Here is a 14,492-nt window from a genome sequence, read left to right on the forward strand (position 1 = left end):
TGAAGAGACACCTTCTCTCTCTGTTATTGAAGAGACACCTTCTCTCTCTATTTATTGAAGAGACACCTTCTCTCTCTATTTATTGAAGAGACACCTTCTCTCTCTGTTATTGAAGAGACACCTTCTCTCTCTATTTATTGAAGAGACACCTTCTCTCTCTGTTATTGAAGAGACACCTTCTCTCTCTGTTGATTGAAGAGACACCTTCTCTATTTATTGAAGAGACACCTTCTCTCTCTGTTATTGAAGAGACACCTTCTCTCTCTATTTATTGAAGAGACACCTTCTCTCTCTATTTATTGAAGAGACACCTTCTCTCTCTGTTGATTGAAGAGACACCTTCTCTCTCTGTTGATTGAAGAGACACCTTCTCTCTCTGTTGATTGAAGAGACACCTTCTCTCTCTGTTGATTGAAGAGACACCTTCTCTCTCTGTTGATTGAAGAGACACCTTCTCTATTTATTGAAGAGACACCTTCTCTCTCTGTTATTGAAGAGACACCTTCTCTCTCTATTTATTGAAGAGACACCTTCTCTCTCTATTTATTGAAGAGACACCTTCTCTCTCTGTTGATTGAAGAGACACCTTCTCTCTCTATTTATTGAAGAGACACCTTCTCTCTCTATTTATTGAAGAGACACCTTCTCTCTCTGTTGATTGAAGAGACACCTTCTCTCTCTGTTGATTGAAGAGACACCTTCTCTATTTATTGAAGAGACACCTTCTCTCTCTGTTATTGAAGAGACACCTTCTCTCTCTATTTATTGAAGAGACACCTTCTCTCTCTATTTATTGAAGAGACACCTTCTCTCTCTGTTGATTGAAGCGACACCTTCTCTCTCTATTTATTGAAGAGACACCTTCTCTCTCTGTTGATTGAAGAGACACCTTCTCTCTCTGTTGATTGAAGAGACACCTTCTCTCTCTATTTATTGAAGAGACACCTTCTCTCTCTATTTATTGAAGAGACACCTTCTCTCTCTATTTATTGAAGAGACACCTTCTCTCTCTATTTATTGAAGAGACACCTTCTCTATTTATTGAAGAGACACCTTCTCTCTCTGTTGATTGAAGAGACACCTTCTCTCTCTGTTGATTGAAGAGACACCTTCTCTCTCTGTTGATTGAAGAGACACCTTCTCTCTCTATTTATTGAAGAGTCACCTTCTCTCTCTATTTATTGAAGAGACACCTTCTCTCTCTATTTATTGAAGAGACACCTTCTCTCTCTGTTGATTGAAGAGACACCTTCTCTCTCTATTTATTGAAGAGACACCTTCTCTCTCTGTTGATTGAAGAGACACCTTCTCTCTCTGTTATTGAAGAGACACCTTCTCTCTCTATTTATTGATCTAAAACCTGATATTTTTTTTTCTGTTTCTATTCAGAAGGAAAAGAAGCATGAGCTCAGTTCCCTGAAATGTGGATCAAAGAATAAAAGGGAAGTATTAGGGGGTCCCTCACTGACATTTCATGTCCCTGGACTGTGTAAAGATCATGCGGACTGTAAATGTACATCTCCTCTTTCGCTCCCCCTCTTACCCACCAAAGTGAACTAGTTAAGGAGCTCAGGGATATATGAAACTTAGAAATAAAAACCTAGAGAAAGATCAAGGCGGCACCTGAGCCTTCAGAAGAGGATTCGGACATGATGCAGTTAAACTTGCTGGCCATGAACCTCTGAATTATGGGAAGCATTCCTTGGCTGCCGGTCAGTTATCAATCCTTATGCTGCAGTGAGCTCCTAACTCATCCATTCAAGAGAGGCTTCCGAGCCATTGCAGAAGCACAATGTTTATTATCATGGGCAAAAAGTATTTTCGGTTAAATGTCACTAGGTCGAATGAGGGGAGATGGAAGTCGAGATTTACAGGGAATAATATCAGCAGATTGATTTTCACTTAAAAAGCCCAAAACATCTCTACTGCCACAGAATTAATTTTTCTTTCAAACCTCTGTTGAGATTCTTGGATTGCAGACTGAGCACTTAAGGCTGAAATGCTCTTATTCAGCCAGGATCTACTTGGTGAACACCTATGTGGAGATTATATTTCTCTCTATCTCAACGTATTTGCATTTTAGACATTAGCATTTTTATATGGCTCCTGTTGTAAATTTTTTGTTACAAGGCAAAAACCCCGCAGTACTGCAGTTGATCCCCTTCCACTATCTGACAAAGAAATCAGTCTAATTTGAACTGTGGGTGTGTAGAATTTGGCAGGCAAAAGGAAACAGGGATTGCTCAAGTTGAGAAGAATAGTGAAAGGTCTATTTGTTGCCCTGCTATGACTGTAATCAGTGGAGGACAGCAGGGGCTTGAGGCAAGGGATGCCTAGCAGTGCTAGAAAACCACCCGGAATGGAAGACCTACTATCTTATGAAACATTTCTCTCTTCCCGGTTCAGTTGGTTTACTATAAGTGGCTCCTTCTCAGGACAGTCCCAAGGTGCCTAATTTTGTTGGGAGGCCAGGAAATTGGCTACAATCTAGTTTAAAATCCCATGGAACCTCCTCAGAGAAAATGGGAGATTCAGGTCTGGAGTAGGGTAAGTATAAGGTGAGCAAAGAACATTGTGTTGTACTCAGGTACTACCGTGAACACGTCAAAAGCTTGAAGGGCTCCCACTGGGCAATCTTGGAAAATAAGAGCACCAAAAAGAAAAATAAAGATAATAGATGATAACATGATATTATATTTTTGGAAACAATCTATGAGTCCGTAGTCCACTTAAAAATAATAGGTGCAGAGGGGGAAGGAAACTCTTCTTTATATAAGAACACTAGCTAATAAATGTGGAAGGAATAACAGAATTAGAAGAAATTATGATTTTGCAATTACTAATGTAATACTTGCTACAGTGAGGATCAGCAATGGATGTTAAAATCATTGGGTGAAATTTGTTGAGGAACAAGCTACTCCAGCATGTTAAAGCATCATCCTACAGATGCTTATTAATTACAAGGTATCTTTGCCATGGAGAGATATGCTAAAGTATCAAATGAATCAAACTTAGCATCACCAACAATGGAACAGACTGCCATTATATGCCTCTTGATATGGCCATTGTGTATGACACAACGGATATGCTGTGACAATATCTATCTATCCACTTGCCAGAAATCTCAAGGAATAAGGTTCTAGACATGAGGCACATTTGGCATAACTAAAGGACTGGTTTAAAAACCCAAGCTATTAAATGTAATTAAGGTAATTAAAAATCTGATTGGACTTACAGATAGCTGCAGTGTAATTAAAACAAGCAATTGGAGCCTTTTAGTATTTTCAGACTTGACTTTGTGGTGATTTATCATGTAATTCTAATTTATTGTATCATGATTCTAAGTATCAGAAAAACGAATGCTTCAGATTTTTATGAAATGAGGCGGGCCATAAACAAAAACCAACAGCACAATGAAAAGAAGCACATTTCATCTTGTGGTAGGGTTAGCAGCGTTTCTCCACTGTGCGGTCATACCTAAGACGATAAAGGATTCTCTCCATCGTGGTAGGGATAACGATTGGACACCGTTGGAATAACTCCCTTTGTAACCAGACAGTCCAGCAACCTTCCGAACAAGTATTTTCCCTCCTGAATTATCAAGCACACCACTATGAAGAGAAAAAATAATTTTTGAGGAAAGAAGAGAAATATTTGTTGATGTGATCAACAGACAAGCAAACCAGTTGCCATGTTTATTTGGACATAGGAAAGCAGCGAGATTGAGCAAAGTTTACCTTGACATGAAGCCCAACCCACAAGAATGGTGCCTCTACCACCAGGCCCAGCATCTGAGCTCCAGGTTGAATGTCCTTCTCTTTCTTCTTACAGGAGCTGATGGTTCTGTCAGTCAGGAATTTCTTTTTGCCACCATGCCTCAAATATCTTTTCCTCCGTTTTCTCATTCCCACTAGCTCTTTTAAGTGAAGCCTCTTTCTTGACAGTTTGCAATTTGGTTTTGGGATGGCGCGGAATGAATTTAGTTACTTCAAAGGGTGATATAAAATGATGAAAAGTAAACACTCCTTTTATTTTGGGTCAGGGAGGAAAGGTGTGCAGCTAAGTTAAACTCATTAAAAAAAAAGCATCCTCCATTGACTGAAAATTGTTTCTTTAATTTCCAGGATTTTGCGAGGTTTTAGAGCCTGATGGGATGCTGACTGACATATGAATGCCTTTCCTTTGATGTTAGGCAGAGTCTCCACCTGGTTGCTAAATTGCACTTTTACGTTGTCATTTCTTGCCCCAGAGCCGAACATGCATGGCTCCTTTGGGTATCCGTAATTTACAGGACCGGGGAGATGTTGATTTCTTCCCATCAACACCCTTCCTTCCCTCCAGGAGTGAGAGTTGCCATTTCCTGCCCTCCCACCTTCCTGATGAGTCAACAACATTCAACCCTCAACCTCCCAATGGCCTGGAAGGAAAGAAAGTGGTAATAATACTCGACATGTAAAGCACTTAATTGCTTTACAACTGTTCTCACATGTGGGGTCCCACTGGGTTCTCCCAGCAAACTTGAGTTGTGGAGTGGAGGGAATGCTGTTATTCCCATTCATTCCATAGAAACAGGCTGTGTGAGGTTGCATGACTCACCTGGGATTTTCTAACTAGTAAATTGCAAGAGGGATTTGAACCCAGGTTGAACTGACCTTAAGTCCTCAGTTTGTCCCTCTTGCTCCCATCTACCCCTCAAGGGTTCAAAGCACAGGCACCTCCCGAGACCAACTCCTCCTCACTTGCTCTCTTCTCTCAGGGCTCTCTGTGATTGAGTTCCCTCACATGTCTCCATGGCAAGCAGGCTGGTTTCAGCCATTCCCACGGCTCTGACGATGCTGCTGTTTCACCCCAGAAGACCTGGTTCCCTCTGCCTGATCAGGCCTGTGCTGCTGTCAAAGGGCAGTGAGTTCCCAATTTCTCCTTCCCCACAGATTCTGACATGACTTTGCTACCTCCTTCCCTCCTTAGAATCTCATTCTCACAACTTAAATTCTGATTTTGTTCCGTCATGTACTATTTCCTAAAAATTTCTGGAGTTTGTCTCCCAACGAAATGCAAATATTTCTTATGGAAAGGACAGCATTTTATGTTTCCACGTAAGAAGGTGCCACAGACAGCTGCTTTTGAGAGCCAATTTTTTTTTCTTCAACTTTTAAGGTCAGGGGTACGTGTGCCAGATGTGCAGGTTTGTTACATAAATAAACATGTGCCATGGTGTTTTTGCTGCACAGATTGTCCCATCACCTGGGTATTCGGCCCAGCATCCATTAGCTATTCTTCCTGATGCTCTCCCTCCTCCCACCCCCAACTCTGACAGGCCCCAGTATGTGTTGTTCCCCAACTCATATGTCCGTGTGTTCTCATCAGCAGCTCCCACATATAAGTGAGAACATGTGGTGTTTGGTTTTCTGTTCCTGTGTTAGTTTGCTGAGGATAATGGTTTCCAATTTAATCTATGTCCCTGCAAAGGACACGATCTCATTCCTTGCATGGCTGCATAGTATTCTATGGTATATATGTACCATATTTTCTTTATCCAGTTTCTCATTGATGGGCATTTCGGCTGATTCCATGTTTTTGCTATTGTGAATACTGCTGCAATGAACATACACATGCATATATCTTTATAATAGTATTTATATAATCTATTAATAATATAGTATCTATATAATATATTTGTATTCCTTTGGGTATATACCCAGTAATGGGATTGCTGGGTCAAATGGTATTTCTGCCTCTAGGTCTTGCAGAATTGCCACACTGTTTTCCACAATGGTTGAACTAACATACCCTCTGTGAAAGCCAATTCTTATGCTTTCAGGATTGGGTGAGCTCGTTGGCTTGACATTGGTAGCTTGCAATTAACAAGCCAAGCCCATCTCCTCCCTGCATTAGAGAGCTCGTTGTTAAACATTTACCGGCACGCCACTGATTCAGACTGAAAATTCTAATTATTAAATAAATTTTTAAAAATGACCCAGTGCAGGCCAGGTGTGGCAGCTCACACCTGTAGTCCCAGCACTTTGGGAGGCCGAGGCAGGTGGATCACAAGGTCAAGAGATCAAGACCATCCTGGCTAACACGGTGAAACCCTGTCTCTACTAAAAACACCACCTCATCATTTGTATCACTCAGATGTAGGCACTTCATAGATACTCTCTGGAAAAGCAAATCCAGTTCCATTTCCTTGCATTCCTCAGGTGCCCTGCATGGTGCTGAGCATGGCCTTGATATTCACCTCCTCCCTGATTCCGGTGCCAGGGGACTGGGATAACTGAGGGTCAGTTCCTTGGCTCAGCGAGAAGGGATAGTTCGCCACTAGACCAGGTGTCGAATGGCTGCTGTTCTGAGGGTGGGCACTGGTCAGAGATCAGTGTGAAGAGTGTCCTGCGTGGAGCTGGTCTTTTCATTGTACCTTCTCAGAGAAATCTCTCCTCTCCCCTGCACTTGGCCCCGCTTTAAACATAAGATTAGTTTAGGATAATCCTGAGCCAAAATAGGATACCTCAAATATGTTCATTATCCCTCTGGTTTGAAGGAATTAAGGGATTTTCTTGTACTAAGACTTCTGAGCATGATATAGAATATGAACATTAAACCCTTGAATGCAAATTAATCTGAGTTTCTAAACCAAAGTATACCGTCTCCAGTCTCCCACTTCTGACTGTTGGGACTCTGGCAGGACAATAGCTTTAGGTCCCCAATGTACTTTCTGCTCATGTTGTCTGTATCTTAAATCCTGCCTTCTGAAAACAGATTTGCACTGTTTGTGAAAAACAAAACGGATAGCTTCCAAAATTCCTATCTGTTTCCCCTTAAGACTTGTATTTATCCTCCCTATGAATAGTGGTAACTCTTTCCAAATAGATTTTCCACTTTATCAGTCACTGGTCCGGGAACTCACAGTGGCACTCAGTTGCTCAAGCAGCAAATCTTGTTTTTTGCAAAACAAGCAAATCAAGCTCTTCTCTTCTGCCCCTCTCCCCTCATTTATATTTTTCCCACCAAGTTCCTACACTCTAACCCAAATGCTGGAATTATAGAGCCTTGGTCCTGTCAATGCCCTTCTTATTTTCTCCACAGGGCACATCCTTCCACTATAAAGCGTTTACCAACTTTCACTACTGTAAAATCTACACCCTGCTTGAGTCCTCACTTTGTACACTAAGCAGTGCTGGGACTCCCCAGTTCTTACGTAAATATATCACCCGGGCTCCGGGCTGGAAGTAAGGAGGCATGAGTTTTAATCCTCAATGTGGACCTAACTAGGAATTTATTTATTTATTTTGAGACAGGGTCTCACTCTGTCACCCAGGCTGGAGTACAGTGGCACGATCTCAGCTCACTGCAACCTCCGCCTTCTGGGTTTAAGCGATTCTTGTGCCTCAGCCTCCTGACTAGCTGGGATTATAGGTGCCCACTACCACACCTGGCTGATTTTCATATTTTTAGTAGAGACAGGGTTTCACCATGTTGGCCAGGTTGGTCTTGAACTCCTGACCTCAGGTGATCTGCTCCCCTTGGCCTCCCAGAGTGTTGGGATTACAGGCATAAGGCACCTCACCTGGCTAAATTTTTTTGTATATAGTAGAGATGGGGTTTTGCCATATTGGCCAGGCTGGTTTTGAACTCCTGACCTTGGGTGATCAGCCCGCCTTGGCCTCCCAAAGTGCTGGGATTACAGGCATGAGCCACCATGCCTGGCCCTAACTAGGAATTTAATTAGCTTTTGGATGCCTCAGTTTCTTATATAACAAATGAGGATATAACAACAGTCTCATAATGGTGAGATGCTGTTAGAAGGAGAGAATCATAGTGCAAAAGATTGCATATTATTTTATTATTATTTTTTTGAGACAGAGTCTCGTTCTGTCACCCAGGCTGGAGTGCAATAGCATGATCTTGGCTCACCACAACCTCTGCCTCCCAGGTTCAAGTGATTCTCCTGCCTCAGCCTCCCAAGTAGCTGGGATTACATGCGTGCACCACCATGCCCAGCTAATTTTTGTATTTTTAGTAGAGATGGGGTTTGACCATGTTGGCCAGGCTGGTCCTGAATTCTTGACCTCATGATCCGCCCATCTCAGCCTCCCAAAGTGCTGGGATTACAGGCATGAGCCACCGCACCCATTAATTTAAATTAAATTAAATAATTTAAATTAAATCAAATAATTTAAATTAAATTATTTAAATTAAATAACATTAAAATACATGTTATTTTAATGTCATCTTTAGTGAGGTCAAATTTACTCTTGTGGCTCTATACTGCCTCGGAAATATGGAAGTGCAACAGAGACCCAGCAAGCGCCAGAGGAAGCAAGAACAAATCATCTAGGATCAAAATTGAAAATACACAGGCAACCTTAAGACAGGCTCACCCTTTGCAGCAGATGTCACTTTCTACACAGACACTGGAGTGTGTACAAAGACACAGACTGGAGAGGGCTGATGGTGCTGTGAGCTGGAAGTATGTGTGGGAGGCATGCATGGGTGTGCAAACACTTGTGCGTGTAGATTTGTATAACTTTTCCCTTTTAGTATGAAATTGATTTCAGGGTGAAAGCAAAATATTTTTATTTCATAGTCTGAAGTTATGAAATAGCATTCAGTGATTTTTATTCCATAGTCTGGAGTTATGGAACAGCTTTTGGTGTCGTTTTTCTTTAATGTTTTACTACTTATCCTTAATAGAGCTTTTGTAGTCCCATTCCCATTGAAAAACCAGTTTGCTCCTCGCCTCTCTGCAGTAATGGGGAAAAGATTAGTATAGCCAGTGAAATCTACTAGTAACTTCTTAAACTTTATTTTGTGCATAGTTTTTGTCTTACTGCTCCTTCAAATTTCAGAGTCTCCTAACTAGAAACCTTGAAATAGAATGAATTTTATATATTTTCACTCCCTTGCAGAGGTACAACTGAACAATCAACCCACTTACGAGAAAATAAGAAAAGGAAAAAGATAGCAGAAGTCTGAATAATTCAGAAACTTTATCCAGCATCCAGTAGCCAAGTGCTGACTCCCGAGTCACATCTCAAAGCTGTCCTGGGCAGCAGTTAGGAGTACAGGTGCTACAGTCAGCTGGACTTGGGTTTGAGTCCCCACTATGATACTTTTTAATAGCATGGCTTTAGAAAAGTGATTCAACCTATCTTCTTCTTTAAGATGTGCGTATGAATACTAGAAACTGCATAGAGGAATTATTGTCAGGATTAAATAATAAAAAGAAGGTAAAGTGCTTGGCACATACATGCTAGTCTTAATTCCAAAGATATTAAGTAAGCATGCATTTATCTATGTTTTGACTATAAACTTAAGCAAGAGTGGTATGAGGATTCTGTTATGGTATCTTCATTTAGGTAGTGACTTAGTCCAAAGCATGCCATGACTCCTGTCTTCTGTGCTAGATCCCAGACGAACAGCTGACCAAGTGGTCATACCTGTCACCCTTCTCCACTTTCTCCGTCCTCATTTTTCTCCAATCCATCATCATAGCTGTGATATTTCTTCCTCCAAACTTTTGGGCCTTCCTTGGTAACATCTCCATAATTTCCTTGCTCAGCACATACGGGTGGAAAAAATGAGTTTATATCATCAAGAACTTCAGATTCCTTGTCATGAACATGAAAGAGTAAAATTCTCTTCCTATCCCCATCAAAGCATAAAGAGAAGTCAGTTGTCCTTTTTTATGGAGTGCTATGATGAAAGATGCAGGACCATGCATGACTTCCAGGTCATCCCTCCACAGTAAGGTCAACAGAGAAAACACAGGATGCTCAGTTAAGTTTGTACATTTTTCAGGGAGGGGGACAAGATGACTGACTACACAGCTGGGAAGTGCTTCTCTCACAGAAAAACCAAATATCAAGTAAACCATCACACTCTGAACAGATGTTTTGAGAGAAAACACTGAAAGTCAACAGAGAGGCAATGCAGACACAGAGGTGAAAAAAGGAGGAAGCCAGCAATCTTGCACGAAGGTGCTGAGTGCCAGGACCAGCTCTTAGTCCTGAACAGGACCTGAGGAAGATGTGAGTGAAGAAGCTGTGGGGCAAGGAAGCTCAGCGAGATTCAGAAGAAAGTTGAAATCCAACCCAAGGAAGCCAATAAAACGATCCAAGACTTGAAAGACTACATAGCCATTTTAAGAAAGAACCAAACTGAACTTCTGGGATTGAAAAATTTACTACAGCAATTTCATGATACATTGGGAAGCATTAACAACAGAATAGACTAAGCTGAGGAAAGAATCTCCAAGCTTGAAGACCAGTTCTTTGAATCAATGCAGTCAGACAAAAATAAAGAAAAAAGAATTGAAGAAATGAAGAAAACCTCTGAGAAATAAGGAATTACGTAAAGTGACCAACCAAATGAGGCTATGACTCCTTGGCCTTCCTGAGAGAGAAGGAGAGAGAGTTAGCAACTTAGAAAAGATATTTGAGGATATATAGTTCACGAAAATTCCCCCAATCTCACTGGAGAGGTCAACATGCAAATTCGAGAACTTCAGCAAATCTCTGTGAGTGAGATACTATACAAGATGACCATTCTCAAGATAGATAGTCATCTGATTCTCCAAGGTCAAAGTGAAAGAAAAAAGTCTTTTATTTTTATTTTTATTATACTTTAAGTTCTAGGGTACATGTGCACAACATGCAAGTTTGTTACATACGTATACATGTGCCATATTGGTGTGCTGCACCGATTAACTTGTCATTTACATTAGGTATATCTCTTAATACTTTCCCTTCCCCCTCCCCCCACCCCACGACAGGCCCCGGTGTGTGATGTTCCCCTTCCTGTGTCCAGGTGATCTCATTGTTCAATTCCCATCTGTGAGTGAGAACATGCGGTGTTCGGTTTTTTGTCCTTGAGATAGTTTGCTGAAAAATGATGGTTTCCAGCTTCATCTATGTCCCTACAAAGGACACAAACTCATCCTTTTTTATGTCTGCATAGTATCTCCTGGTGTATATATGCCACATTTGCTTATCCAGTCTATCATTGATGGACATTTGGGTTGGTTCCAAGTCTTTGCTACTGTGAATAGTGCTGCAGTAAACATACGTGTACATGTGTCTTTATAGCAGCATGGTTTATAATCCTTTGGGTATATACCCAGTAATGGAATGGCTGGGCCAAATGGTATTTCTACTTCTAGATCCTTGAGGAATCGCCACACTGTCTTCCACAATAGTTTAACTAGTTTACAGTCCCACCAACAGTGTAAAAGTGTTCCTATTTCTCCACATCCTCTCCAGCACTTGTTTCCTGACTTTTTAATGATCGCCATTCTAACTGGTGTGAGATGGTATCTTATTGTGGTTTTGATTTGCATTTCTCTGATGGCCAGTGATGAGCATTTTTTCATGTGTCTGTTGGCTGCATAAATGTGTTCTTTTGAGACGTGTCTGTTCATATCCTTCGCCCACTTTTGATGGGGTTGTTTTTTTTCTTGTAAATTTGTTTGAGTTCTTTGTAGGTTCTGGATATTAGCCCTTTGTCAGATGAGTATATTGCAAGAATTTTCTCTCATTCTGTAGGTTGCCTGTTCACTCCAATGGTAGTTTCTCTTGCTGTGCAGAAGCTCTTTAGTTTAATTAGATCCCATTTGTCAATTTTGCCTTTTGTTGCCATTGCTTTTGGTGTTTTAGACATGAAGTCCTTGCCCATGCCTATGTCCTGAATGGTATTGCCTAGGTTTTCTTCTAGGGTTTTTATGGCTTTAGGTCTAATATTTAAGTCTTTAATCCATCTTGAATTCATTTTTGTGTAAGGTGTAGGAAAGGGATCCAGTTTCAGCTTTCTATATATGGCTAGCCAGTTTTCCCAGTACCACTTATTAAACAGGAATCCTTTCCCCATTTCTTGTTTTTGTCAAAGATCAGATGGTTGTAGATGTGCGGTATTATTTCTGAGGGCTCTGTTCTGTTCCATTGGTCTATATCTCTGTTTTGGTACCAGTACCATGCTGTGTTGGTTACTGTAGCCTTGTAGCATAGGTTGAAGTCAGGTCACGTGATGCCTCCAGCTTTGTTCTTTTGGCTTAGGATTGACTTGGCAATGTGGGCTCTTTTTGGGTTCCATATGAACTTTAAAGTAGTTTTTTCCAATTCTGTGAAGAAAGTCATTGGTAGCTTGATGGGGATGGCATTGAATCTATAAATTACCTTGGGCAGTATGGCCATTTTCATGATATTGATTCCTCCTATCCATAAGCATGGAATGTTCTTCCATTTGTTTGTGTCCTCTTTTATTTCATTGAGCAGTGGTTTGTAGTTCTCCTTGAAGAGGTCCTTCACATCCCTTGTAAGTTGGATTCCTAGGTATTTTATTCTCTTTGAAGCAGTTGTGAATGGGAGTTCACTCATGATTTGATTCTCTGTTTGTCTGTTATTGGTGTATAAGCATGCTTGTGATTTTTGCACATTGATTTTGTATCCTGAGACTTTGCTGAAGTTGCTTATTAGCTTAAGGAGATTTGGGGCTGAGACAACAGGATTTTCTAAATATACAATAATGTCATCTGCAAACAGGGACAATTTGACTTCCTCTTTTCCTATTTGAATACCCTTTATTTCTTTCTCCTGCCTGATTGCCCTGACCAGAACTTCCAACACTATGTTGAATAGGAGTGGTGAGAGAGGGCATCCCTGTCTTGTGCCAGTTTTCAAAGGGAATGCTTCCAGTTTTTGCCCATTCAGTATGATATTTATTAACTGTGGGTTTGTCATAAATAGGTCTTATTATTTTGAGATATGTCCCATCAATACCTAATTTATTGAGAGTTTTTAGCATGAAGGGCTGTTGAATTTTGTCAAAGACCTTTTCTGCATCTATTGAGATAATCATGTAGTTTTTGTCTTTGGTTCTGTTTATATGCTGGATTACGTTTGTTGATTTGTGTATGTTGAACCAGGCTTGCATCCCAGGGATCAAGCCCACTTGATCATGTTGGATTAGCTTTTTGATGTGCTGCTGGATTCAGTTTGCCAGTATTTTATTAAGGATTTTTGCATTGATGTTCATCAGAGATATTGGTCTAAAATTCTTTTTTTGTGTGTGTGTCTCTGCCAGGCTTTGGTATCAGGATGATGCTGGCCTCATAAAATGAGTTAGGGAGGATTCCCTCTTTTTCTATTGATTGGAATAATTTCAGAGGAATGGTACCAGCTCCTCCTTGTACCTCAGGTAGAATTCGCCTGTGAATCCATCTGGTGCTGGACTTTTTTTGGTTGGTATGCTATTAATTATTGCCTCAATTTCAGAGCCTGTTACTGGTCTATTCAGGGATTCAACTTCTTCCTGGGTTAGTCTTGAGAAGGTGTATGTGTCCAGGAATTTATCCATTTGTTCTAGGTTTTCTAGTTTATTTGCGTAGAGGTGTTTATAGTATTCTGTGATGGTAGTTTGTATTTCTGTGGGATTGGTGGTGATATCTCCTTTATCATTTTTTATTGCATCGATTTGATTCTTCTCTCTTTTCTTCTTTATTTGTCTTGCTAGCAGTCTATCAATTTTGTTGATCTTTTCAAAAAACCAACTCCTGGATTCATTGATGTTTTCAAGGTTTTTTTGTGTCTCTATCTCCTTCAGTTCTGCTCTGATCTTAGTTATTTCTTGCCTTCTGCTAGTTTTTGAAAGTATTTGCTCTTGCTTCTCTAGCTCTTTTAATTGTGATGTCAGGGTGTCAATTTTAGATCTTTCCTGCTTTCTCTTGTGGGCATTTAGTGCTATAAATTTCCCTCTACCACTGCTTTAAATGTGTCCCAGAGATTCTGGTATGTTGTGTCTTTGTTCTCATTGGTTTCAAAGAATGTCTGTATTTCTGCCTTCATTTTGTTATGTACCCAGTAGTCATTCAGGAGCAGGTTGTTCAGTTTCCATGTAGTTGAGCGGTTTGGAGTGAGTTTCTTAATCCTGAGTTCTAGTTTGATTGCACTGTGGTCTGAGAGACAGTTTGTTATAATTTCTGTTCTTTTACATTTGCTGAGGAGTGCTTTACTTCCAACTATGTGGTCAATTTTGGAATAAGTGCGACGTGGTGCTGAGAAGAATGTCTATTCTGTTGATTTGGGGTAGAGAGTTCTATAGATGTCTATTAGGTCTGCTTGGTACAGAACTAAGTGCAATACCTGGATATCCTTGTTAACTTTCTGTCTCGGTGATCTGTCTAATGTTGACAGTGGGGTGTTAACATCTCCCATTATTATTGTGTGGGAGTCTAAGTCTCTTTGTAGGTCTCTAAGGACTTGCTTTATGAATCTGGGTGCTCCTGTATTAGGTGCATATATATTTAGGATCATTAGCTCTTCTTGTTTAATTGATCCCTTTACCATTATGTAATGGCCTTCTTTGTCTCTTTTGATCTTTGATGGTTTAAAGTCTGTTTTATCAGAAACTAGGATTGCAACTCCTGCTTTTTTTTGGTGTCCACTTGCTTGGTAGATCTTCCTCCATCCCTTTATTTTGAGCCTATGTGTGTCTCTGCACGT

The 14,492-nt window shown here is 40.6% G+C and overlaps 1 protein-coding gene across 6 annotated transcripts in view; it reads right to left on the minus strand.

Annotated features, from left to right (window-relative positions):
• The window catches only part of VIT (vitrin), a 128,208-nt gene that overhangs the window by 58,282 nt on the left and 55,434 nt on the right, over positions 1 to 14,492 (minus strand). For all 6 annotated transcript variants that reach the window (XM_045369503.3, XM_005576140.5, XM_045369502.3 and 3 more), the window contains exon 5: positions 3,478 to 3,611. In XM_045369503.3, coding sequence (XP_045225438.2) covers positions 3,478 to 3,611 — 134 coding nt within the window. The remainder of the gene's footprint in view (positions 1 to 3,477; positions 3,612 to 14,492) is intronic.

This window comes from Macaca fascicularis, chromosome 13 (assembly GCF_037993035.2).
Source record: "Macaca fascicularis isolate 582-1 chromosome 13, T2T-MFA8v1.1".
NCBI classification, from domain to species: Eukaryota; Metazoa; Chordata; class Mammalia; order Primates; family Cercopithecidae; genus Macaca; species Macaca fascicularis.